Source organism: Cetorhinus maximus, chromosome 4 (genome assembly GCF_964194155.1).
Source record: "Cetorhinus maximus chromosome 4, sCetMax3.hap1.1, whole genome shotgun sequence".
Classification (NCBI taxonomy): Eukaryota; Metazoa; Chordata; class Chondrichthyes; order Lamniformes; family Cetorhinidae; genus Cetorhinus; species Cetorhinus maximus.
The window spans coordinates 10,793,107-10,819,432 of record NC_135882.1 but is presented as its reverse complement, the minus strand read 5'-3'; the positions used below and the strand labels follow the sequence as shown (position 1 = coordinate 10,819,432).

The window sequence follows — 26,326 nt, the reverse complement described above, 5'->3', positions numbered from 1 at the left end:
AACTGAACAGTGGAGCAGGCTCAAAAGGCTTAATAACATATCACCTGGTTACAGAGTGGAGAACTGGGCCAGAAGTTCAAAGTTACTTTAATGATTAAAAAATTTGGAATGCCACAAAGTCAGCATATTACTTGTACATCTGATTCTCCCAATTGCATTGAGAGTGAATCCTTTGAAAATTTACTCGAAAGTGCTAATTTATTCCGTCACCCAGAGGCCAGCTGCTAGCATTTATTTGAGGTTGCCAAATATCCTCTCACAAGCAGAGTGCTTACTTCTAATTGGTTTCAATGAAGCTTAGCGCTAACTTAGATGAATGTGTTTATCCAAGCTTTGAATTTCCAATTTTAATGTACGTTCCTGAAATAAACAATTTAACAGCCGATTTGATCGTTGTTAATTCTCAATATTTGGGTCAAATCTTCCATGTGATGGGACTTTGGTCAAGAAGTAAGCAGGCTGCTTCAATCCATAGTTTTTTTTAAAAAAATGGGAATTTTAATACACCATGAATTCAAAGTCATCTCTCCCTTCAAATATAATGTCAATATGTTGGGAAGTGTAGGTCCCGGTTAATTAAATGAGTTACAGAATGCACCAACTATAATTAAACGAAGGTAGAATATCAGAACATGCACTGTGCCAGCAATATCACAGTCTATCAGGAATCGTTAATTGCCAAGCACTTGAGCATAATTTGATTTTCCACTTGAAACTCTACAAAACTAACATGTAAAAATGAGTTTCTCAGTAGGGTTACTCTTTTTGCAACATTCAGCATTACAAATGGTTAACCCTATTCTCTTTTCCTTGTGTTTTAAATGAACATTAGCCCAGCCATATTAGCACATCAATCACAAATAATAATATGGTCAGATAAACATCTGTTTCAGCAACTATTTTGTTTGGAGCTGGTGTTTGCTCCCCGATTTGAAAAGAGCTGGAGGTCCTTGATTAATGCTCTTCAACCCTCTGTGTAATTATTCTTCTCTTCTTCTGAAGCGAAGAGTCTCCAAGGTCTGTAGGAAATGAGATGTCTGTTTCCTGAGAGCTGTCACTGTTTTGGGATTTAGAGTTTCCTTTGAGCTGGGCTCTGTTGCTTGAAATGCGTTGCTGCTGATCTTTCAGTTCCATGTAAGAGCGCGAGAAGGTGTGAAAGATCGAGGTAACCGGGAAGGCCATGAGGAGAATGCCACTCAGGATGCTGCTCAAAGCTACCACCTGCCCAGGGATGCTGCGGGGGACCATGTCTCCGTAACCCACAGTCGTCATCGAGATCACTGCCCACCAGTAGCTGCTTGGGATGCTGGTGAAATCATGTTTGGCGCCCAATTCACTCTCTGCTAAAAATACCAGAGGTGAGAAGAGTGCCATGGCCACACAGAGAAAGAGGAGGAGGAGGCCAAATTCCCTTGTGCATCGTTGGACTGTGAGCCCCAGAGTCTGAAGCCCAAGAGAATGACGAACCAGCCTCATCACATACAAAATTCTCAAAGCCCGCAGAACCCGGAGGACTAGTCCTATTTTTTCCAAATCCAGGTTTCCAGGACCACTTGGTTTCCCATCAACTGAAAGGGCATCTATGATCAGGCTGATGTAATAAGGCAAAAGGGCCATGATGTCGATGACGTTCAAGGGAGTCCTCAGAAACGCACATTTGCTCTGTGCCTGGATAAATCGCAGCAGGAACTCCAATGAAAACCAGGCCACACAGATTGTTTCTAGGACAAAGATGTTGTAGCACTTCTGGGAGCATTCACCCTAGAGAAAGAGAAAAAAGAAAATCAAAATAGTTATGTACCTGGTGAAGATGTTAAACTTTCTATTACTTAATGATTTTAGATTGATAAAAGCTGATTACTATGTTCCCGCCGTGACTTGATGGGTGAAAGTGCCTCATGGTATCGTACTGAACCCTTACAGAACAAGGGAGGTTCTAAGTTTGATTCTTGTTCAGTATTGAAGCTTGCTGAACTCAGTTGAGTCAGTAGTTAGATAGGGCACTATAACTGGGGGTGGTGGGGACGAGGGAGGAGGAATTGGCCAATCCAGTAATCAGTGTTGGAGAATATCTACAACATTTGCGGGGATGTCTGATGAGTATTGAATCACGCTTGACTGTGATGTCCCTTGTGATGGTGGAGCAGCCTTCCTGCACTCCCTGTCCAACATGCATGTAATGAATGCCCTCATATCTAAAGGTAGCTACAATTCGTGGAACCACTTCCGGAAAGGCTCAGTCACTTGAGAAAAGTCAGGGAAAAGAAGAGATAAATAAAACAATGAGGAGAGTGTGGGAGCTATTACAGGAGACTTTTTCCATTAACAATTCTTTTCCTTATTGGTCGTAAGCTGGGAACTGTGCTCTCAGGTTGCTGCTCACTTAGAGATGCAGCATTATGAGCAGCTATTAATATCCTTTCAGAGCTGGTAAAGGATTGCCATTGAAGGAAGTTGTGATTTTTGCACAGCATTTTTGATTACAGAGGATGCTGGTCAGATCCCCTTGCAGGCATTACAGTAGTGGATCAGGCAACATAAGTTATGAAGAAAATAATTAGCTATGACTTGATGGTTCTGATATTGGGAGAGCTCGAAGGTTCATAAATCAACAAGTCAGTATGAAATGCAACTGGGAGAACTGAGAGAAATTAGGGTGGAAGTACACACACGAGCGTTAGAAATTTGTGCAGAGCTTATACCAGAGGACTAGGCTGACATTTACTAACTATCAAAAGCACATAATAAAAATCTAGGCAGTAAATCCAAACCAAGAATAGTTTATGAAAAGTAAACTCATATCAAACAAATTTATTGGCAATCCTTGTTTCAGGGAGTCTTACAATCCATTTTCTCCAGCACGTTGTCTCAAGTTGAGGTTTCTTTCACATCCACTGATTCCCTCATCCCAAGGTATGATCCTTCTTTGATGAGTCAAGCGAAAAAGTCAAGCAGGCTCCCCAATCAGAGGAAGCGTCAGACCCCGACCCGAACCCAACAATGGCCAGAGCCATCCTCAGGGCTGCTCCTGCTCCAATCTTCTTACCTTGGCAGGACATGAAACAAAACTCTTGCCCCATGCTACACATTCGGCAAAGTTGCAATAGTGGAGCGGGAGCAGCAAGCATGGAGGAAATTCCCGGTCAATCTCTTGGCAGCAAAGGTCAGAAGCAGGAACACAAAATTAATTTTCTCCTCTTTCTTTCATTAGTACCAAGGCCAGTTATAACGTCGGCTGGTGCCAGTTAACCCAACACAAACCTAAGACATTTCTGGCTCTGTTCCACACGAGACAGCGCATTTTCCAACCCAGAAGGAAAGCTTTCTCCTCTAAGGAGAGGAGTCACATAGGTTTACAGCGTAGAAGAAGGGCAGTTGGCCCACTGAGTTTGTGCTTCTGTGCACTAGAGCAATCCAAGACCAACCACACTGCCCTGATTTAAATATTTATCCGATTTGCCCTTAATTTTTATCCTTAGCTTCTCTGCCACCTCTCAGTGACAGTATTAAGTTGATGATTCCTCATCACTGCCTCCCAAACATGGGGAAATAGCTTTTCACAATTAGCCTATCAAAACTCTGAATAATTCTAAAAGTTTGTGTTAAACCTTCTCTCACTCTTCTCTTTTCCAGTGGAAATAGTCCAGTATTTCAAAATCTCCCCTTGTTACCGCAGGCTCATAGGTTTGGCATCATCCTGTTGAATCTACGTTGTATTCTCCCAATGATTCGATTATCACTTTGATAAGAAACTGCCCAGAACTTCAACAGTGGCCAAACCAATGCCTTATATAACTTTATTAATACTTCCTTTGTACTCTATATAAATGCAATCTATTGTTACATAGAACCTTTAATGTATTAAAACATCCCAAAGTATTTCACAGGAGCAAACAAAATTTGACACCGAACCACATCAGGGGATTTTAGGATAGGGCATCTAAAACCTGGTCAGACACACAGGTTTTATTTCACTAGTAATGAAAGTCTAGAAGCTGTTAACCTTTCTTGTGGCTTTATCTACCTGCACTTGCACTTACAGGGAATTAGCAACTGTAGTTTTTCTATTTTTCTATTTATTTTCTATATCACCAATAGCCTTTGGCATCTTTTCTTTGAGTGCAGACTCCAATTCCTTCGTTTTCCATCCATGATCTATTATGCACACTCTCCATATTAAATTGTATTTGCCATCTGTCTGTTCGTTCCCTTAATTTGCTTATGTCTTCCTGACATCTTTTGTGTAGCACCTTTAATGTAGTAAGACATCCCAAGGCGTTTCACAGGAATACCATCAACCAAAATTTGACACCAAACACCTAAGATATTAGAACAGGTGACCAAAAACATGGTCAAAGAGGTAGGTTTTAAGGCACGTCTTAAAGGAGGAATGAGTTCGAGAGTCTGAGGGGTTTAAGGAAGAAATTCCCCAATTTAGGGCCTAGACAGCTGTAGGCATGGCCACCAATGATGGAGAGGAAATCAGGGGTGCAAAAGCGTTGTCCCCTCATTTGGGTCTAAATTTGCTTATGTCCTCTGAGGTTTGCAGTCCCCCACATTTCTCCTTTCAGCAAATTTTAAGATTATGTTCTCAAGTTCAAAACATCTGTAGATACCAAGAACAAAAGTGGATCCAAGACTGAACCCTGGCATACACCACTTCCAATCTGAAAAACATCCATTAATCACAACCCTTTGTTTCCTGTCCATCTATCAATTTTCAATCCCTGCCGCTCCATTTTCTCATTCCATACACATCCATTGTTATAACAAGGCTGCTGTGAGATAACCAGGCAAATCAGTTAGAAATCTACCCACATGTAGCAACTATGAAAGTGAATAGAAAATATTAATAATCCTGAAAAAGGAACAATTATGTAAATCAGTGCTAAGGAAGCAAACCTGACTGAACAATTATTAAAATATTTGGGTGTGCTACTTGTACAGATCCTGTCAGTGTTAAATGACAATAGTTAGGAAAGCTATCCGTGGGATTACATCCAAATGAGGAAGTTGATTTTTTTTTAAGAAGGAAAGGTTATAAAGTTGTAAAGGTTGTGAAGAATAAACTTGGCACCTGGAGTTGTCCATTTTATGGCATCAGCTACTACCCAGAGCAGTGAACCATCAAAGTTTGATGGATGTAGACCTCTTTCATTAACAATTGGAGGAATCTGAAACAGGCTTAGCAACTAATTTATGTGGATTAAATTTAGATCCAAATGAGGGGACAAGACTTTTACATGCCTGATTTCCTCTCCATCATTGGTGGCCATGCCTACAGCTGTCTAGGCCCTACATTGGGGAATTTCTTCCTTAAACCTCTCAGATTCTTGAACTCTTTCCTCCTTTAAGATGTGCCTTAAAACCTACTTCTTCAACCATGCTTTTGGTCAACTGTTCTAATATCTTACGTGCTCGGTGTCAAACTTTGGCTGATGGCACTCCTGTGAAGCACCTTGGGGTGTCTTACTACATTTAAGGCGCTACACAAATTTCAGCTTTTGTTGTTAATGTTTAACCTACTCAGTTATAAATCACGAGTGCAGCAAGCTACTAACATGATTGCAAAGATTCCTAATAATTGAGTGTGGCTCATCATGTAGCTTCATTGAAGAAGATTCTACAAGATCTACTGTAAAAGCTCTTAATATCATTCCAATTTTACAGCATAATTAATGATACAGGTGTTTACCTTAACATTGAAAAATTCCATTTCCAAATTCGGCTTGGCAAGTTTTTTTAAAGTTTTTTTGTGTGGCGAGGTGGAGGTAGGGTGTGGTAATGAGACAAAAACAAACCACAGTATATATGTAGCTGGTCCAGTTAAAATTTTAGTCAATGGTAAGCCAGCTGGTGGAGGATTCAGCAATGATGATGATGTTGATGATGTTAGAATAGACACTGATGTTAGACAACTTGAAATTAAAAATGGGAGGCTCCTACGAGCAAATGGAGAGAAAAACGCAAGACTGCGAGGTGTGGAGAAATGAGCAGAGGATCACTCCTTAGGCAGATCACTACGACAATACTTATAGTCATTTGGTAGTACAGAACTTGTGTATTGCTGATCAAAGAGATATGTCTAAGCTTTTCACCTTGCACTCATCAGGACACTCTTAAGAATACCAACATAAAGGGAAGACAATAACTTATACTGTATGTGAAGAGAGAGATATGATTGGTTGGCAAGTGGCATTGCCATGGAGAATGCACCACTGATGGTGACTGACAGTTAACTTCCAAGTATTGGTATTCTTACGAGTGCCCTGTTGAGTCCAAGATGAAAAGCTTAGACGTGTCTCTTTTTTCAGCAATACTACAATACTGTTGAATGTCAAGGAGACGTGCCTACTCTCTCTCTCTTGTTGGAGATGGTCATTGCCTGGCAATTGTGTGGCCCAAATATTATTTGCTACTTATTAGCCCAAGCCTTGACGTTTTCCAGATCTTTCTGCATGTGAGCAGGAGAAGCAGTGTTCTGTTTTATTTGCAGTTTCTTGAGAAATTGCAAATAAAACAGAACACTGTGTGATCATCAGCGAACATCCTCATTTCTGACTTTATAATGGAGGGAAGGTCATTGATGAAGTGGCTGTAGGTGGTTGGGTCTGGGACACAGCCCAGAAGAACGACTTGCATTGATATGCTGAGATGTTGGGCTGCCAACAATCACAGCCATCTTCCTTTGAGCCAAGTATTCCACTGGAGAATTTTCCCCCTTGATCTGCCTTGCCTTCAATTTCACTAGGGCTCCTTGGTACCACATTCAGCCAAGTTCTATTTGTTTTTATTAACAGGAATAGAAATTATTCATGCTATAGATAGCGGAAAAATAAGCAAGACCAGCCATCTACAGAAATATGAGAGAGACTGTCTATTTAATAGTAAATTAACTAGCTGCAACATTTTTAAAAATGTGATATCCTTATGCAAATCACATAGGATTTGTGCAGCCTTGATAGTGACACATCTAGTCAACATGTACCAATTTTCAATGCAGTCCCTTTTCTGGGACTTGTACATTCACTGCACAACACTATTAATGAATGCAATTAAATATTCATATAATTCATGTCACTAACCAGTTTGCAAATCATCAGAACAATGTAGTTATTTTTATACTGAGCAAGGTTTTACTTTTATAGTCACACAAGGCGAAACATAGGCAATCATAAATAAAGGAAGCATAGTCTGACAGCGGGAAAAAAAAAGATCAGATTTGGGAATAGAAATAAACGATTATCCCATCAGGAGATGACCTGACAATTGGAATGATTTAACTTTCATCACAGAATTCCAGTTAACAGCCATTAATTATGCACTAAGAGTAGGAACTACAGCTATGCTGGAAGAGACCTGTGCAAGTCTTAACTGCTAGCTGCATGTTATCTGGGATTACAACAAAAAGGGTAAAACTAACAGAGCAAAGGATTAGCTAAGTGTTCCACACCGCATCAAACCGGTGGTAGAATAATTCTACTGAGTTATGATAGATGGCAGTCAGAGGACAAGTCAGAAAAATAGTACTATATACAGGCCCTCCAGTGCACAGATACCTTTTAAGGGTAATTTGTTGTTGTTTACTGAATCAATCCCTTTTCAGAATCATTGTTTCATAGACTGTTTGAACCTTACAACATAAAAGGAGGTCATTTGGTCTATCATGCTCTTTGAAAGGCCTATCCAATTAGTCCCACTTCCCTGCTCTTTCGAGGTGTCAGCTGTGGCTCAGTCCATAGCACCCTCGCCTTTGAATCAGAGGGTTGTGGGTTCATGACCCACTCCCGGAAACCAAGAACTGTGATTGTACTCAAAAGAGTTGCAATCTGTGACTGTTGATAACTCGAAAGAGTATCATCCCTTACCAATCATTAGGAGGTGTCAGCTGTGGCTCAGTTCATAGCACCCTCACCTTTGAATCAGAGGGTTGTGGGTTCACGTCCCACTCCTGGAAAACCAAGAACTGTGATTGCACTCGGAAGAAGTTGCAATCTGTGACTGTTGATAACTCGAAAGAGTTTCCCTGCTCTTTCGGGTGTCAGCTGTGGCTCAGTTCATAGCACCCTCGCCTTTGAATCAGAGGGTTGTGGGTTCATGTCCCACTCCTGGAATCCAAGAACTGTGATTGTACTCGAAAGAGTTGCAATCTGTGACAGTTGATAACTCGAAAGAGTTTCCCTGCTCTTTCCCCACAGCTGTGCAATCCTTTCCTTTTCAAGTAATTATCCAATTCCCTTTATTATTGAGCTGCATTTAATGCAGGCCGTTGCAGGAGCAACCATGGCAGCTGGGCCTCCGTCATCATGGGAGAGGTATGGCCATCAGTCTCCCAATGGCGGCCAAACCTCCCCCAATTAAGTCAGAGGTCAGAAGGGGCTGATGCGGGATTCCCAGCTGCCTGCGGCGAGATGTCAATTAAGGCTCATTAATAAGCCAATTCACACCATTATCCCTGAGGCTTCGCAATTCAGCAGTGGCTGTCAAGTTTGCCCCCCGGGGCGGGGCTGGGAGGTGGGGTACGTCGTTATCATGATACTCAGTGCCTGATCAAGGAAAGTAGGGTAGGGGGCGGGCGCTGAAAGGCTCTGACCCACCCCCCATCCCTCCTCGCCCGTGACCCCTACCCCATGATCCCCATCCCACCTTCAGTCACCTTTGGCCTGGAGTCCCTTGGTGATTCTGGGCCTTTAGTGGTTGCATTGCTGGCAGCCCCCACCACTCCTGGTTGCTCTGACGAGCAATGGGGAGCTGCCAGCCTCTGATGGCAGGCAGGATTTCTGCTGCTGAGGTCCCCGGGGGTAGGCCGGACAGTGGCCACCAAAGTGCCTGAAGGGAACTTAATACCATCAGGCCTCCCCCCCCACCATGGAACCTATGGGGAGACCAACTAAATCCAGCCCATTGAATCTGCTTTCTTTACCATTTCAGGCAAACTATAAACTAAGAGATTATGCTGCATTATATTTGCCTTCATGTGTTGCCATTGTCAGTTTTAAAAATAATATTCACCAATCAGTATTCTAACAAGATCCTTGTTAGAGCTCATTGACTGAGGATGATTTTCCAGCATGTAACTGCAAAAGAGGTTCAGATAATTAGCAAGCTTGTTTATCACATTCTTTACCATAGGGGTCGTCCTAATCAAAATTTGTTTTGTTAGGGCAAGCTGTGACATCAGCAGGATTAAACCACCTTCTTCTGCTAACGAGACCAGTCAATTATTTAAATTTCAAGGACCTGTGATGAAGGAACAATTTCAGACCAGAAGAAAACTGGTTTCCTTTTGTAGATTATCCGCCTGGATTTCACCACCTAACAGTTTGATCCTGGAGAGATGTCCCAAGACGTAATCATTACATATAGTTAATGATGATCAGAGTCCCAGGGTCCATGAGTATTTAGTAATGGATAGCAATTATCTCCAAAAAGTAAATATTTCACAGTCCTCACAATGCTAGTTTTGTCTGAAGTATTTGTGTATCATACCTAAGTTTAAAATGGTGAAGGTCTTCAATGCTTCAGAATCAGGAAAGGAACAGCCACACGGAATTGTTGGCTTTCCTATGGAATATATCACTCACACTACACTAGCACTATTTAGACAAAATAGCTTCTCCATTGCCAAGACTGCCTACTTCCCTTCAGTATTCCTTGGACTGAATTTTATGCTCCCCTGCCGGCAAGTTTCAAGGTGAGGGGCTTGTTAAATCCAGTGGGCGGCCAGTCTGCTGCCTACCCCCCAGCTCTGCCCCCACCACAATTATACCAGTGGCAGGAGTAGCATCAGGCAGCTCGCCCACCACTGAGGTCCTTAAACGTGCATTTAATGTCCATTTAAAGGTCTCATCCCTCTGCTGCTGGGGTTTAAGCAGGGTGGGAGAGGCCCATGCCAAGTGCCCAGCTAAGCAGGCTTCCCTGTGCAGGCTGGTGGTGGGTGGGGGGAGGAGTCCATCCTTAACAGGCCCCCCGGGCCCATCGAGGACCCCACCCCCTCACCAGCTTTTATGCCTCCCCAAGGCTGCCTTCCTCCCCCCCCCATGGCTTCTCAAACCGCAGACCCCACCCCCCTCACTCCCCTTGCTGAGGTCTGCTAACTTGGCACCTATACTGTTACCCAAATCCCAGTCTAATGCCACATGCCTCTATCCCAAAGTGCTGGAGAGCTGCCAACATCTGATTGGCCTGCAGCTCTCTGATGCAGGACTTCCTGTTCCTGAGGGGTGGAAAATCCATCTCCAGCCATTTAAATGACTGCGGAGCAGACCGTGTTCCACTCAGCGGGCTTCCCCCGACTCTTTAGCCGGTGTGGGTGTGGAATCCAGTGCCTTGTATAATTCAGCCCCATGTAATATTGCTAGTCACCCATCATTGCCTCAGTGCACCTGCTGCTGAAACTTTCATCTATGCCTTTGTTACTTCAAGAGTTGACGAATGCCCTCCCGGTCAGCCTCCCATCTTCCACTCTCTGCAAAATTCAGCTCATCCAGAACTTTGCTGCCCATATCCTAACTCACATCAAATATTCCCCATCACCGCTGAGCTTGCTGACCTACATTAGCTCCCAGCCCAGCAATGCCTCATTTACAAATTGTCATGAAGAGATATTAGTGTCTATAATGTTACTGGAAATTATTTTTTCAATGGAATTGTAATGGGGTCCGTGTCTATGTGTTTGACTGTGTGTGTGTTAATTGGATTAAAGCCAGCTAGTGTTTGGGTGCTTTAATGTATAGTAGTTTTGAGATGTCAATTAGATAAATGTAAGGAAGTTAAAAGGTAAAGTATAATTTGCATTTGTTGAATAAACCATTCAAAAGAATGGGTAAAATCTTCCACCTAGCTGCGAGATGCCAAGCAATGTTTTTATATTGCTAATAAAATTGGTGGAATCAAAGGATGTTATTGTTCAAAGAGGTAAAATTAAAAATCTGGTAATACAGTGGAAAATTTACATTCAAAGGAAAAGGTGGGTATAAACAGAAAGGAGTTTGTGTGTGTAAGGCAGAGGTTTTTAAGACCTATCCAGCCTGTAAGCCGACAGCTGTGTCTGCAAAGGAACCAAATTGCAAGAGACCTAATTTTGAATTCGTAAGGTCAAATGTGCTTTGCCTGGTGTCTGTTTAAAGTCTACGGTGAAGATTTACCTGGGAGTGATTAATTTGGGGATTTGTTTAAAAGTTATTATGGTAGTAATTTGTAAACATGTGTATGTGTTTAATTTATTGTTAAATTAATAAATGTTTAACTTATTTTTATTTAAAAACAAACCTCTTGAGGCTCAGTGGTCTTATTCCTGAATTCAGAGCTACATCTCAAACGCACCAATTGAAAATATAGGTTATGACAGTTGTTCAAGTTTCCCTCTGGAATTTAAACAACTCAGCCTTTACCAACTGCTGTGTCATAACAAAATTCTCATCCTTGTTCTCAAATCCCTCTATTTCCTTGTCCCACACTATCTCTTCAGCCTTCTTAAGCCCTATAACCCTCTGTGATCTCTGCAGTTCTCCAATTCTAGCCTCTTGCACGTTCTTGATTATCACTGCTTCAGCACTGATGGCTGTACCTTCAGCTGCCTAAGCCCTAAGCTCTGAAAATCCCTTGTGAAATCTTTTCACCTCTCTACTTCTCTCACCTCATTTAAGATGCTTCTTAAAACTGAGCTCTTTGATAAGTTTTTGACCTATCCTAATATCTCCTTATGTGATTCAATATTAAATTTTGTTTAATAATAGTCCTGTGAAGCACCTTATATTTCAGTATCTTAAAGACACTATATAAACTTAAGTTAAAACTACAATAAAAATAAAACCGGATGGACCACCCAGCAAAGCCTGGGCACTGATGCAGACTTGACAAAGACACAATCATCCCAGTCGATCCTGAAAGATCCTCCTAACACTAAGATAAGTCGTCCTTGTGCTAAAGTGGAGAGAGCCGCCCCACAGACTCGTCAAGCAGCAGCCTGATGTTGTCATGCTCACCAAATCATACCTTACAGAAAATATCCCAGACACCTGCATCACCATCACTGGGTATATCCCGGCCCATCAGCAGGACCAACTCACCAGTGGTAGCAACACAATGGTATACAGTCATGAGGGTATGGCCCTGGAAGTCCTCAATATTGTCTCTGGACCACTAGGCTCAGCACAGAGGAGACAATTGGTGAGTGACAGGTAAGTTATTATATTATACCATACTTTATATAAAGTTTAAGGTATGTCAGCACAGCTCAGCCATGTGAAATGTGCATCCTGGGGGATGTGGGAAGTCATGCAGGCACAAAATGCCCTCGATGACTTCATCTGCAGGAAGTGTCACCAGCTGCAGAAACTTGAACTCCAGGTTGCGGAACTCGAACAGTGGCTAGAGTCACTGTGGTGCATCTGTAAGGCTGAGGATTACGTGGATAGCAGGGTTAGAGAGGTGGTCACACTGCAGCTAAGAAGCACACAGGCAGAGAGGGAATGGGTGACCACCAGACTATCTAAGAGAAATAGGCAGGTAGTGCAGGAATCCCGAGGCTATCTCGTTCTCTAACCGTTTTTCCATTTTGGATACTGGTGAGGGAGATGGTTCCTCAGAGAACTGTAGCAAGAACCAAGTCCGTGGCACCACAGGCGGCTCATCTGCACAGTAAGGGAGGACGAAGAGTGTAAGTGCTATAGTGGTAGGGGATTCCATAGTTAGGGGAGCAGACAGGCGTTTCTATGGCCATAGCCATGACTCCAGGATGGTATGTTGCCTCCCTGGTGCCAGGACCAAGGATGTCACAGAGTGGCTGCAGGACATTCTTTTGGGGGAGGGTGAATAGCCAGAAGGCGTGGTCCACATTGGGACCAATGACATCGGTAGGAAAAGGGATGAGGTCCAGAAAGCAGATTTTAGGGAGTTAGGAAGGGAATTAAAAAGCAGAACATCTAGAGCAGTAATCTCAGGATTACTCCCTAGGCCACATGCTAGTGAGCATAAGAATAGGAAGATTGAGCAGTTCAACACATGGCTGGAGAAATGGAATAGGAGAGAAGGCATTAGATTTCTGAGGCACTGGGACTAGTTCTGTACAAGAAGGACAGGTTACGCCTTTACAGGACTGGGACTAATGTCCTCGCGGGGAGGTTTGCTAGTGCTTTTGGGGAGGGTTTAAACTAGATTGGCAGGGGGATGGGAACCTGAAGGGAAATTCAGAGTAGAGAGGAGAAAAACTGGCAGTGGGAAGTAGAGAAGTACTAACTGATAAGGAGGATATATCAGAGAGTAGTATCAAAGTAAATAGAATACTTGGAGATAAAAGCAAAATAGTATCAAAGTAAATAGAATACTTGGAGAGTTTGACAGAATTGGAGTAGGCAATAGTAATTCTTTAGATGGGATCAGAGTAAAGGGGAAAGTAAAGAAAAGCCTAAATTAGGACTAATGTGCATGTATGTGAATGCACAGAGTGTGGTTAATAAGATTGGTACAGGTTGACAAATGGAATTATGATATTATTGTTATAACAGAGACCTGGCTCAAAGAAGGGCTGAACTGGGCATTAAATATTCCTAGGAGAGACAGGAAAGGAAGAAAATGAGGTTTTGTTTGGGGGTGGGGGGGGGGTGGGGGGGGGGGCGCGCGGTGCAGAATGGCAGTATTGATTAAAGATGGCATTACAGTACTGGAGAGAGAGGATATTCTGGAGGGGTCAAGGACGGAATCTCTCTGGCTAAAGGTAAGGAATGAAAAAGATGCAATAACATTGATTGGTGTAGTACATAGACCACCAACTAGTGGAAGGGATGTAGAGATACAAATTTGCAAAGAAATTACAGAGAGGTGCAAGAATTATAGAGAAATTAAAATGGAGAACTTCAATTATCCAAATGGTGCAAAGGGTCAAGGGGGCATGAGTCCCTGGAATTTGTTCAAGATAATTTTCTGCAGCAGTATGTTTCCGACCAATGAGAGGGTAGGCACTGTTGGACCTGGTTCTGGGGAATGAGTTGGCCCAGGTGGATCAAATATCAATGGGAGAGCATTTAGAGGACCGTGATCTTTGTATCGTAGGATTTAGGCTGGCCATAGAAAGGGACAAGGAACAAACAAGGACAGGGATAATTAATTGGGGGAAGGCCGTCTTTGATGGGACAAGAATGCATCTGAGTCGAGTGAGTTGGAATCAAATGTTGCCAGAAAAGACAGTGGCTGAACAATAGATCACTTTCAAAGGAAAAGTATTGCAGGCAATGTCAAGGTATATTCTCTTGAAGGGGAAAGGTAGGTCAAATAAATCCAGAGTGCCCTGGCTGACAAGAGAGACAGAGGTGAAGCTGAAAAGGAAGAATTACGCATGCGACAGATGTCAGGTAGAAAATACAATGGAGAATCAGGCTGACTATAGAAGGACCAGAGCAGAAGTGAAAAAACTAACAAGAAAAGCAAGGAGAGAGCATGAAAATAGACTGGCAGCAAACATAAAAGTGAATCCCAAGGTCTTCTTTAAGCATATAAATAGTAAAAGAGTGATAAAAGAAAGAGTAGGACCAATTAGGGATAAAAATGGGAACTTGCATGTGTAGGTAGGAGAAATAGCAAAGGTATTAAACAAGTACTTTGCATCTGTCTTTACAAAGGAAGAAGAAGCTACCCAGATAAAAGCAAAAAACTGCGGATGCTGGAAATCCAAAACAAAAACAAAAATACCTGAACAAAAATAAAAAACAAAAATAAAGACGCTACCCAGGCCCAGGTGAGAGAGGAGGTAACTGGTACACTTGAAGAATTTACAATTGAGAAGGAGGAGGTGTTAGAAAGGCTATCTGTACTTAAAATAGATAAGGTACCAGGACCAGATGAGATGCATCCTAGGGTACTGAGGGAAGTGAGAGTGGAAATTGCAGAGGCACTAGTGATAATCTTCCAGTCTTCCTTAGACACAGGAGAGGTGCCAGAGGACTGAAGAATTGCAAATTTTATACCCTTGTTCAAAAAGGGATGCAAGGATAAAGCTGGCAACTCTACAGGCCAGTCAGTTTGACTTCAGTGGTAGGGAAACTTCTGGAAATTATAGTTCGGAACAAAAATTAAACGTCACTTAGGCAAGTGCAGGATAATTAAGGAAAGCCAGCACTGATTCATTAAGGGAAAATTATGTTTAACAAACTTGCAGCAGTTTTTTGAGGAGGTAACAGAGAAGGCTGATAAAGGAAACATTGTTGATGTGGAGTGTATGGATTTTCAAAAGGCATTTGATACAGTGCCACTCAACAGACTTGTGAGCAAAATTCTAGCATATGGAATAAAAGGGAAAGTAGGCACTTGGATAAAAAATAGCTGAGTGACAAGAAACAGAGAGCAGTGATAAATTGTTGTTTTTCGATTGGAGGAGGGTTTGTAGTGGATTTCCTCAGGGATCAGTTTGGGACCCTTGCTCTTCCTGGTGTTCAGGGCATGATTTCAAAATTTGCAGGTGATACAAAAATTGAAAACATTGTTAACTGTGGTGAGGATAATCTTGAACTTGAAAAGGACATAGACGTGTTGGTGGATTGGACAGACAAGTGGCAGATGAAGTTCAATGCAGGGAAGTGTGAGGTGATTCATTTTGGCAGGAAAAATATGGAGATACAGTATAAAATAAAAGAAACTATAAAGGAGATGCTAGAACAGAGCTACCTCAGTGTGTATGCACATTAGTCATTGAAAATGGCAGGGCATGTTGAGAGAACACTTAATAAAACATATAGTATCTCAGGCTTCATTAATAGGGGCATTGAGTACAAGAGTGAGGAGGTCATGTTGAACTTGCATAAGACACTATTTAAGCCTCATCTGGAGTACTGCATCCAGTTCTGGGTGCCAGACTTGAGGAAGGATGTGAAGGCATTCAACAGAGTACACAGGAGATTCACAAGAATGATTCCAGGGATAAAGAACTAGAACAGAAACACTGAGTGTAGCAAGGGCAAAGGACATACTCTGGGTAGGGGACTTCAATGTCCATCACCAAGAATGGCATGGTAGCACCTCTACCAACTGAACTGGATGAGTCCTGAAGGGCATATCTGCTAATGAACCCACAGAAGGTGGTGAGGGAACCAACAAGAGGAAAGAACCTACTTGACTCTGTCCCCACCAGCCTACTTGTTGTAGATGCATCGGTTTATGACAGTGTTAGTAGCTCAAAACTGAACATCCATGAACCGCAGCAGAATTGTGTTAAATCATAAGCAGTAACCTTATGGCCCAGCATATCCCTGACTCTACCATTACCATCAAGCTGGGGATCAACTCTGGTTCAATATGGGTATAAAAGAGCACGTCAGGAGCAGCACTATGCATATCTAAAAGTGAAGTGTGAACCTGATGAAGCTACGATGCAGAACTACATATATACTAAACGTGGAAGCGCCATTCGGTAGACAAAGCTAAATACTCTCATAACCAAAGGAGCAGATTAAAAGGTCTGCAGTCCTGCCACATCCAATCATGAATAGTGGTGAATGATTAAACAACTAATGAGAAGAGGTGGCTGCATGAATATCCCCATCCTTAGGGCCCAACACATTAGTGCAGAAGACAAGGTTGAAGCATTTGCAACCATTTTTTTTATTCATTCATGGGATGTGATCATCGCTGGCTAGGCCAGTATTTATTGCCCATCCCTAATTGCCCTTGTTCAGAGGGCATTTAACAGTTAATCTGTGGTTCTGGAGTCACATGTAGGCCAGACCAGGTAAGGACAGCAGATTTCCTTCCCTAAAGGACATCAGTGAACTAGATGGGTTTTTACGACAATCTTAAGGCAGAAGTGCCACATGCAAGCCCTGTCCCAGCCTCCTTGAGGTCTCCACCATCACAGAAGCCAGTCTTCAGCCATTTTGATTCATTCCATGTGACATCAAAAAATGGATGAGCACACTGGATACAGCAAAGACTTTAGGCCCCGATAACATTCCAGCTGTAGCACTGGAGACTTGTGCTCCAGAATGAGCCATGCCTGGAGTCAAGCTGCTCCAATACTACTATAAGACTGGCAACTACCTGACAAAGTGGAAAATTATTGAGGTATGCCCTGTCTTCACAAAGCAGGCTACTTATCACCCCATCAACCTACTCTCAATCATAAGCAAAAGTGATGGAAGGCACCATCCAAAGTGGTATCAAGCAGCACTTACTCAACAGATACCTGTTCACCAAGGCTCAGTTTGGGTTCCACCGGAACCATTCAGCTCCAGACTTCATTCCAGCCTTGGTCGAAATGTAGGCAAAAGAGTGAGGTGAGAGTGGCTGCATTTAACATAAAGACAGCATTTGACTGAGTGTGGCATCCAGGAGCCCTAGGAAAATTGAATTCATTGGGAATTGGTTCAGAGAAGAGTGCAGGATGGCATGCCAGGAGCAGCACCCAAAAATGAGGTGTCAATCTGGTGAAGCTGCAACAGAGGGCTACCTGTGTGCCAAACAGTGGATGCAGCAAACAATAGACACAGTAAGCGATCCCACAACCAATGGATCAGATCTAAGTTCTGCAGTCCTGCCACATCCAGTAGTGAATGGTGGTGGACAGTTAAACAACTAACAGAAGGAGGATGTTCCACAAATATCCCCATCCTCAATGATGGGGGAGCCCAACACATCAGTCCAAAAGACAAGGTTAAAGTATTTGCAACTATCTTCAGCCAGAAGTGCCAAGTGGATGATCCATCTTGGCCTCCTCCTGAGGTCCCCAGTATCACATATGCCAGTCTTCAGCCAATTGGATTCACTCCACATGATATCAGGAAATGGCTGAAGGCACTGGATACTGCAAAGGCTATGGGCCCTGACAATATTCTGGTCATAGTACTGAAGACTTGTGCTCCAGAATTAGCCGCACCCCTAGCCAAACTGTTCCAGTACAGCTATTGGCATCTACCCAGCAATGTGGAAAATTGCCCAGGTATGTCCTGTTCACAAAAAGCAGGACAAATCCAACCCGGCTAATCACTGCCCCATCAGCCTACACTCGATCATCAGTAAAGTCATGTAAAGTGTTGTCAAAAGTCCTATCAAGCGGCACTTACTCAGCAATAACCTGGACACTGATGCTCAGTTTGAGTTGTGCCAGGGCCACTCAGCTCCTGATCTCATTACAGAATCGGTCCAAGTGTGGACAAAAGAGCTTTACTCCTGGCTGAGGTGAGAGTGATTGCCCTTGACATAAAAGCAACATTTAACCAAGTGTGGCATCAAGGAGCCCGAGTATAACTAAAGTCAATAGGAATCAGAGGGAAAACGCTCCACTAGTTGGAGTCATACCTGGCTCAAAGGAAAATGGTTGTGATTGTTGGAGGTCAATCATCTCAGTCCCAGGACATCACTGCAGGAGTTCCTCAGGGTAGTGTCCTCAGCCCAACCATCTTCAGCTGCTTCATCAATGACTTTTTCTCCATCATAATGACAGAAGTGGGGATGTTCGCTGATGATTGCAAATGTTCAGCATCATTCACAACTCCTCAGGTAGAAACAATCAGTGTCCATATGCATCAAGACCTGGACTGGTAAGTGGCAAGTAACATTCACGCCACACAAGTGCCAGCAATGACCATCTCCAACAAGAGAGAATCTAATCATCTTTCCTTGACATTCAATGGCATTACCATCACTGACTCCACTACTATCAAAATCCTGGGAGTTACCATTGACCCGAGACTGAACTAGACCAGCCATATAAATACTGTGGCTACAAGAACAGGTCTGAGGCTTGGAATTCTGCAGAGAATAACTTACCTCCTAACTCCCCAAAACCTGTCCACCATCTACAAGGCACAAGTCAGGAGTGTGATGGAATACTCCCCACGTGCCTGGATGAGTGCAGCTCTAACAGCACTCAAGAAACTTGACACCATCCAGGACAAAGCACCCCATCCACCACCTTCAACATTCACTCTCTCCACCACCAATGCATAGTGGCAGCTGTGTGTACCATCTACAAGATGCACTGCAGCAACTCACCAAACCTCCTCTGACAGCACCTTCCAAACCTGTGACCTCTACCACCTAGAAGGACAAGGGCAACAGATGCATGGGAACATCACCAACTGCAAGTTCCCCTCCAAGCCACACACCATCCTAACTTGGAAATATATCGTCGTTTCTTCACTGTTGCTGGGTCAAAATCCTGGAACTCCCTTCCTAACAGCACTGTGGCTGTACCTATACCACAGGGACTGCAGCGGTTCAAGAGGGCAGCTCATCACCACCTTCTGAAGGGCAATTTAGGGATGGGCAACAAATGCTGGCCCAGCCAGCAAAGCCCACGTCCCATGAATGAATAAAGAAGAAAATCAGGGAGAAAAATCTCCACAGGCTAAAGCCATACTGAACACAAAGGATGATGGTTGTGATTGTTGGTGGAAAATCAAGTCTTATGTGAAGAATGCCTAAGTCAAGGAGCCTGTCATAGTCGCATCCATTGGCATTGGTTTGATTGCTTTAATCACCACTGCAGAGAGCCCAATGGCTGACACACAAGCCAGGCTGAACCAGGCAGTTCCATTTAATTATCCAGTTCCCATCCAGGATGATGGGAATATGCCCGACATTCCTGCCCATCCGTGTGACAAAATCGGACCGACGCAGAAGCGAATGAAGAAACTTTGAGACGGATTTTGATTAGTTGATGCCACACCCTGAACCCAGATATTTACTTTCCCTTCAATAGAAATTCCAATAAACAGTGTGATCGAGCTGTGTTGTGCTGACATGAAAAAAATAGATAAATAATCGCTACTCCAGGGCATCACTGCGGGAGTTCCTCAGTATCCTAGGCCCAACTATCTTCAGTTGCTTCATCATTGACCTTCCCTCCATCATAAAGTCAAGTCAGAAGTCGGGATGTTTGCTGATGATAGCATAATAGTTCCATTCACAACTCCTTAGTTAATAAAGCAATTCAAGTCCATGTGCAACAAGATCCAGACAGCATTTAGGCTTGGATTGCAAAGTGGGAAAGTAATATTCAAGCTACCCAACAACCAGGCAATGCCCATCTCCAACAAGAGAAAGTTTATCCACCACCTCATGATTTTCAATGGCATTTCCATTTGCTAAGATCCCCACTATCAACATTCTAGGAGTTACCATTGACCTCAAGCCACATAATCACCGTGTCATCAAGAACAGGAGTGATGCTGGGAATTCAGCTGTGAGTAACTCACCTCCTGACTCTCCAAATACTTTCCACCATCTACAAGGCACATGTCAGGAGTATAGTGGGATACCCTCCACTTGCCTGGATGAGTGCTGTTCCAACATCACCCAAGTTTGATACCATCCAGGACAAAGTAGCCAGCTTGATTGGCACCCCGTCAACTACCTTAAACATTTACTCTCTCCACACCGGTGCTTAGAGCTGCAGTATGGACCAACTGCAAGATGCACTGCAGCAACTCATCAAGACTTCTTTGACAGCATCTCCCACGCCTGCGATCACTACCAGCGCTACAAACACAGGCAGTAAGCCCAAGAACTCAAAGTCACAAACCATCCTGACTTGGTTCCTTCAGCATCACTGGGTCAAAATTCTGGAAGAGTGCAGAGATCTTGGAGGGTTGTGGGCTATCCTGGTTAGGGAGGGGTTAGACCATGGAGGGATTTGAACATAATGATTAGGGTCCTCAGTTTGCCCTCCCAGTCTTCCTACATTTATCTAGCTATTGGCCAGGTAAGGGTACACACCTACCTGACAACACTGTGGCTGTACCTTCATCACGTGGACTGCAACAGCTCCAGAAGGCGGCTCACCACCAGCTTCTTGAGAGAAATTAGGGATGGGGAATAATCACTGACCTTCCCAGCAATACCCACATCCCATGAACGAATTTTTAAAAAGCTGTAGTTGTTGCACAGCCAGCAGTTCAACACTTGCTTGCCTGTTTTCTTTTTCTCCACAGAGAATAACTTCCTTGTCTGTTAATTTTATCCAGAGATGAAGCAATTGGCTCACCTTGTTTTAGATCCAGAGGAGACGTGTCCACTAGCTTTTATGGAGACTAGCCTGTCAAAGCTGAATAGAGATACGAAACACTCTGGAGATGTGTTTTAGTCTAAGTATATAGTTAAGAAAAATATTTTGTTAAACTTTGGAGCTTTAAATAACAAATCAACACAATAATTTTTCTTTACATTTACATATGGAGTGTTGGCTACCCCCTGGAGTTTTGCTTGATTGCCTTTAGAAGTCTTGTAGTACTAATGGGAACTTTCATTAAATCAGAAGACACTTGGTAATTCTAAGATTTAAATGTGTTACAATTGATTCTACAGCTGCAGTCAATTTAAATCAACAAAACTAATCTGAGAAAGGAACTGAAACTAGTCAATAGCCTCATTATGAACTTTCCTGAAGCAAGTTTGGTGAGGAAGTTGTGCAGAATAATTCAAGTAGAATATTCTAAATCAGTTATCCTATTAAATCTTTTTTTTTCAAAAATAACTTGGGCTTCCTTAATTCACACCGCAGAGACATGATTCCTTGGCTGGAAAATGGGATCTTTAATAATCATGTTAAGCAACCCAAGATTAAAAAGCTAGGACAGCAGCAACATGGGTTTCCTGAGTTTATCTATGATTCTTTGGCGGGGGTGGGGAAGGGGGTAAGGGGGGCGGGGGTGGCATGTAAAGCTGGATATTTTTATTGGTTCAGTAGAATACTCACCATTCCCATAGATGTGCCTCACCTTACAAACAAGTGTGTACCCTTACCTGGCCAATATCTAGATAAATGTAGGAAGTCTGGGAGGGCAAACTGAGAACCCTAATCATTATGTTCAAATCCCTCCATGGTCTAACCCCTCCCTGACCAGGATAGCCCCACAACCCTCCAAGGTCTCTGCACTCCTCCGACTCTGGCCTCTTGTGCATTCCTAATTTTTATTGCTGCACCATTGGTGGCTGTGTCTTTAGCTGCCAAGGCCTTGAGCTCTGGAATTCCCTTCCTAAAGCTCTACCTAGACTGTCCCTAAAACCTACCTGACCTGCTCAAATGTCCCATTTTGTGGCTCATTGTCAATTGTTGCCTGAAATTGCTCTTGCTAAGCTCTTTGGAACATTTTACAGTGCTATGTAAATGCAAGTTGTTGTTATCATTGCACCCTGATTTACTGGAATATATTACCGCATTGTGCTCTCCCTGTCTTTGGTAAGTTGAAGAGTATAGGGCGAGACTTTCTGGCCCCACTTGTCGCCGGGATCGTCCAGCCTCACCGAAAGTCAATGAACTTTTAGGCTGGGCCTTTGCATCCCCACCACGGCGCGTCCCACCACAGTGAGGCCGGAAAATCCCAGCCACAGACTCTACCAAACTACAGCGCAGTCTTTAAACCAACAGACAAAATCTATCGAACGTTAAGCGGATAAATGCAAAACGTTTAATATAAATAGAGCTTTTACTGTAATTAAAATCATTACTATTCTCAAAACGTCAAAACACTTCTCCTGCGTTAATCCTTGACATAAAATTGATTGTGAAAACATTTTGTTACGTGGCTATATGTTACCAAGGAGCTTTTTGATTAGTTCTAGACTCCTCATTGCTTCAGAATGGTTAGTGTGCTAGGGCACCGGCAGATAAGTAGAAACTTGCAACTTATATCACTTGGCTATCGATCCAGGGCCAGGATTTTACGATCCCACCATGGCATGTCTCCCCCGCCGGATGCAGCGAGCCATTTAAACCTCCATTCAGTTCGGCGGGACAGTAGTATCCTGCCGGGCAGGAGAGGCCGTAAAATCCTGGACCAGGTCTGTAAAGAACCATAGCCCAATTCCTCCCCGGACCTGATGCAAGTCATCAGTAGAGATACAGCTGCCTATGACTTTAAAAAGTCTTCCAGGATGTCAACCACCCAAGGGCGTGGATTTAATGGGATGTTTTGAACCATTTGATCAGTTTGTAAACACTTATAAGATAGTTCCCCATCCAAGGACAATGGCAGCAACCAACCTACAGGTTAAGACAGAAGTAAAGTACTGCAAATGCTGAAAATCTGAAACAAAAACAGAAAATGTTGGAAATACTCAGCAGGTCTAGGAGCATATGTGAAGAGAGAAACCGAGGGCAGGGTTTTCCAGTCCTGGCCGCACATGTATCGCTGCGGGCAGGGCAGGAAAATTTGGAGAGTGGCCAAAAGTCAATTTGTGCACTCTCCAAATTTTCCCATCCCACTCGTCACGGGATGCTTGCGCTGCTGGGACCAGAAAGATCCCGAACCAGAGTTAATGTTTCAGGTCGCTGAGCTACCTCAGAACTGGAGAACAATTAGACGTGTCGTAGGTTCTATGCAACTACAAAGGCAGAGAAGGGAGGGGGTGGGGGAAGACAAAAGGCAAGGTCTTTGATAAAAGCAAAAAACTGCGGATGCTGGGAATCCAAAACAAAAACAAAAATACCTGGAAAAACTCAGCAGGTCTGGCAGTATCTGCGGAGAGGAACACAGTTAACATTTCGAGTTGAAGAGTCATACGGACTCGAAACGTTAACTGAGCTCCTCTCCGCAGATGCTGCAAGGTCTTTGATTGTTCTTTTATGCTTTACTATGCAGGTTAGAGCCTTGTCTCCAGGTATATTAGTCTGGCATGTATGTTCACTAGCCCTGAAAAACCATTATCAATAACCAATTATTAACCCTCCAGGTTCTGGGACCAGTAAGAAAGAAACAACAACAATAATTGTATTTATATAGCACTTTCAGTGTAGTAAACCATCCTAAAGTGTTACACTGAAGTGTTATCAGACAAAATTGCACTATGTAAAGAGATATTAGGACAGGTGACCAAAGGTTGATTAAGGAATCTTTTAAAGGAGGAGGGAGCACCTTTCACAACTTTAGAATGTCCAAAAGAGTTTTTCAGTCAATTAATTGCTTTATGAAGTGTATTCGCTATTGTAATGTAGGCAAACCCCTCCATGGCCTCACCCCTTCCTATCACTATAATCTCCTCCTGTATTCCTCCAACTCTAACCACTGGAGCATCCCAACTTTTAATCACTCCACCATTGGTGACTGTGCCTTCAGTTGCCTGGGCCCTAAGATCTGGAATACCTTCCCTACACCTCTCCGCCTCTCTGCACTACTTTCTTCCTTTAATAGACTCCTTAAAACCTACCTCTTTGACCAAACTTTTGGCCATCTGACATAATAACCCCTTACGCGGCGCAGTGTCACATTTGTTTTATAAATCCCCTGTGGCATATTATTACATTAAAGATGCCATACAAATACAGGTTGTTGTTGAAAGCTTAGATCTGAGTGGGCAGCTGAACATTCTTCTGCAAATGGTGGCGCGGTGAAAGTCAATAAATTGCTCAGAACAGGCAATGTGGCTTAATTTTTGTTACAAAACAAAAATGAAAGAACTGAACTTTTACATATAGAAACATTTGCAATATTTGTAAAATACCAAGTGACCTAAAAGAATCAGTTTGCTACACCGATAAAGCGGTTTGAAGCTTAAGAGACTCACCCGCTCCTCTTCCTCTCTCAGATCAGGCATGGTGCTGATGCAGAGACTTACTGTAGTGATCGTCACAAATATAACAGAAAGGCAAGCAAAGATCTTTCCTGGGATCCCTGAATCGGGATTTTCCACCATGTCCCTGAGGTTCTTCATGCAGCGACCCAGGCGAGTCGTGTCATCGAAGGCACCCTGTGATTCTTCAGTAAGTAGCACTTCATAATCCCTCTTGAGTTCTTCCAGATCCTCCACTTTCCGGTACAGTTTACGGCGACAACACCACTCCAGGTTTTCATCCTCAATGCCCCAGTAAATCAGCTCCTCCTGAAAGGAGAGAGCACACATTTCTCTGAGGAGCCTTAGCTTCCCAGCCGTTAGGAAAGTCATAATAGTCCTGAAGGCACACGGGTTGCGGTCAAAGAAAAATTCATTGTGAGTTACATCGTAATCATCACAGATGTCCATGATTTCATCATAGCCGCTGCATGTTTTCAGTTTGCCTAGACGTGTTAATGGGATCTGATCAAGTGTAATCCATGGAATCCTATACTTAATGCCTCCAACATTAATGATTGCACACCGAATTCTCTCGTTGAGTTGAGTGACGCAGCAGACGTCCTCATCTGGCTGAAGCAGTTTGACTTTATGGTAATAACTTCCCTTCTTGGTACAGCTCTCCACACTTCCCACATTGCAAGCAAAGGACTTGAGCTCCCGCTCAGATCTGCCTTCAGCCAGCAGAGCCATCGTAACTTCATCTACTGCTTTGCAGAGCTACTCAGTCATTCCGCCTCACGGAAAACGATCCACTGAAATAAAGTTGTTGCATCTGTAATGAGAAAAGATTGATCTTAAAGCTAAATATCTAATCATATCATATCTAATTAGTCAGAAACAATTATGGCGGTACTGTGTCACAGTTTGCTCAGGAAGTCCGAGTTGTTGTAGTGTGGAGATTTGGATAATGATGGGTGAGGCTCCAACATTCTTTCCCATCACAAAGTCGACCAGGAATCTCTCCCACTCTTACCACCTGCCATTGGTGTGGTTGGAAGGATTTGCAGGTTGATATTCAGCCTGTTCGGCTGCATTACGAACACACCTTCCTTGACCATCCTGGGATGGGACTCGAACCCAAAGTCCTGGTCAGGGGCAGGGACTCGACCCACAGCTCCACAGGACTTACTTAGGAAAAAAGTATAGACAAGGCAAAAAAGTGGGAGGCTGTTACTGTCACATGGGCACTGGAGATGGTCAAACAGTATTAATATATTCTCTTTCCTAACTTCGTTTTTCCCTTTGGCTTTTTTTGTTGTCATTTTCTCTGTGTCTTTTCAAAACCCACTTGCTTGTTGGTATGGGAAGAATATCTTCATGGACAGTGAATGAAAACAATAGATGGTTATGGAGTTAGAATTACCCTTACATTCATAATGAAAGTTCTTTGGCTTAATGTACTTCGGTGGGAAAATTGGAAACATCACCTACACCATCCAGGATAATGCAGCCCATTTGACTGGCACTGCAGCCACTCCCTCCACTACTGATGCACAGCAGCAGCAGTGTTTACCATCTACGAGATGCACTGCAGGAACTCACCAAGCCTCCTTCAACAACACCTTCCAAACCCACAACCACTGCCATCTAGAAGGACAAGGGCAGCAGATAGATGGGAACACCACCACCTGGAAGTTCCCCTCCAAGCCATTCACCATCCTGACTTGGACATATATCGCCATTCCTTCACTGTCGCTGGGTCAAAATCCTGGAACTCCCTCCCTAACAGCACTGTGGGTGCACCTACACCACATGAGCTGCAGCAGTTCAAGAAGGCAGTTCAACA

The 26,326-nt window shown here is 43.3% G+C and overlaps 1 protein-coding gene across 1 annotated transcript; it reads right to left on the bottom strand.

Moving 5' to 3' along the window:
• Nucleotides 1–954: 954 nt before the first annotated feature.
• Nucleotides 955–25,287, bottom strand: kcng2 (potassium voltage-gated channel, subfamily G, member 2). Its single transcript, XM_078539764.1, has 2 exons — nucleotides 24,493–25,287; nucleotides 955–1,761 (listed from the first exon to the last, which is right to left on the bottom strand). The coding sequence occupies exons 1-2, from the start codon at nucleotides 25,228–25,230 to the stop codon at nucleotides 955–957; spliced, it is 1,545 nt and encodes a 514-aa protein (XP_078395890.1). The 5' UTR covers nucleotides 25,231–25,287.
• Between the last annotated feature and the right edge of the window lie 1,039 nt (nucleotides 25,288–26,326).

Bases quoted from the DNA above. Each gene is read 5' to 3' on its own strand.
- kcng2 (XM_078539764.1), bottom strand. From the start codon at position 25,230: ATGGCTCTGCTGGCTGAAGGCAGATCTGAGCGGGAGCTCAAGTCCTTT. The intron at 1,762-24,492 runs GTGAGTCTCTTA...CTCTTTCTCTAG, and splicing joins TGAGAGAGGAAGAGGAGCGG to GGTGAATGCTCCCAGAAGTG.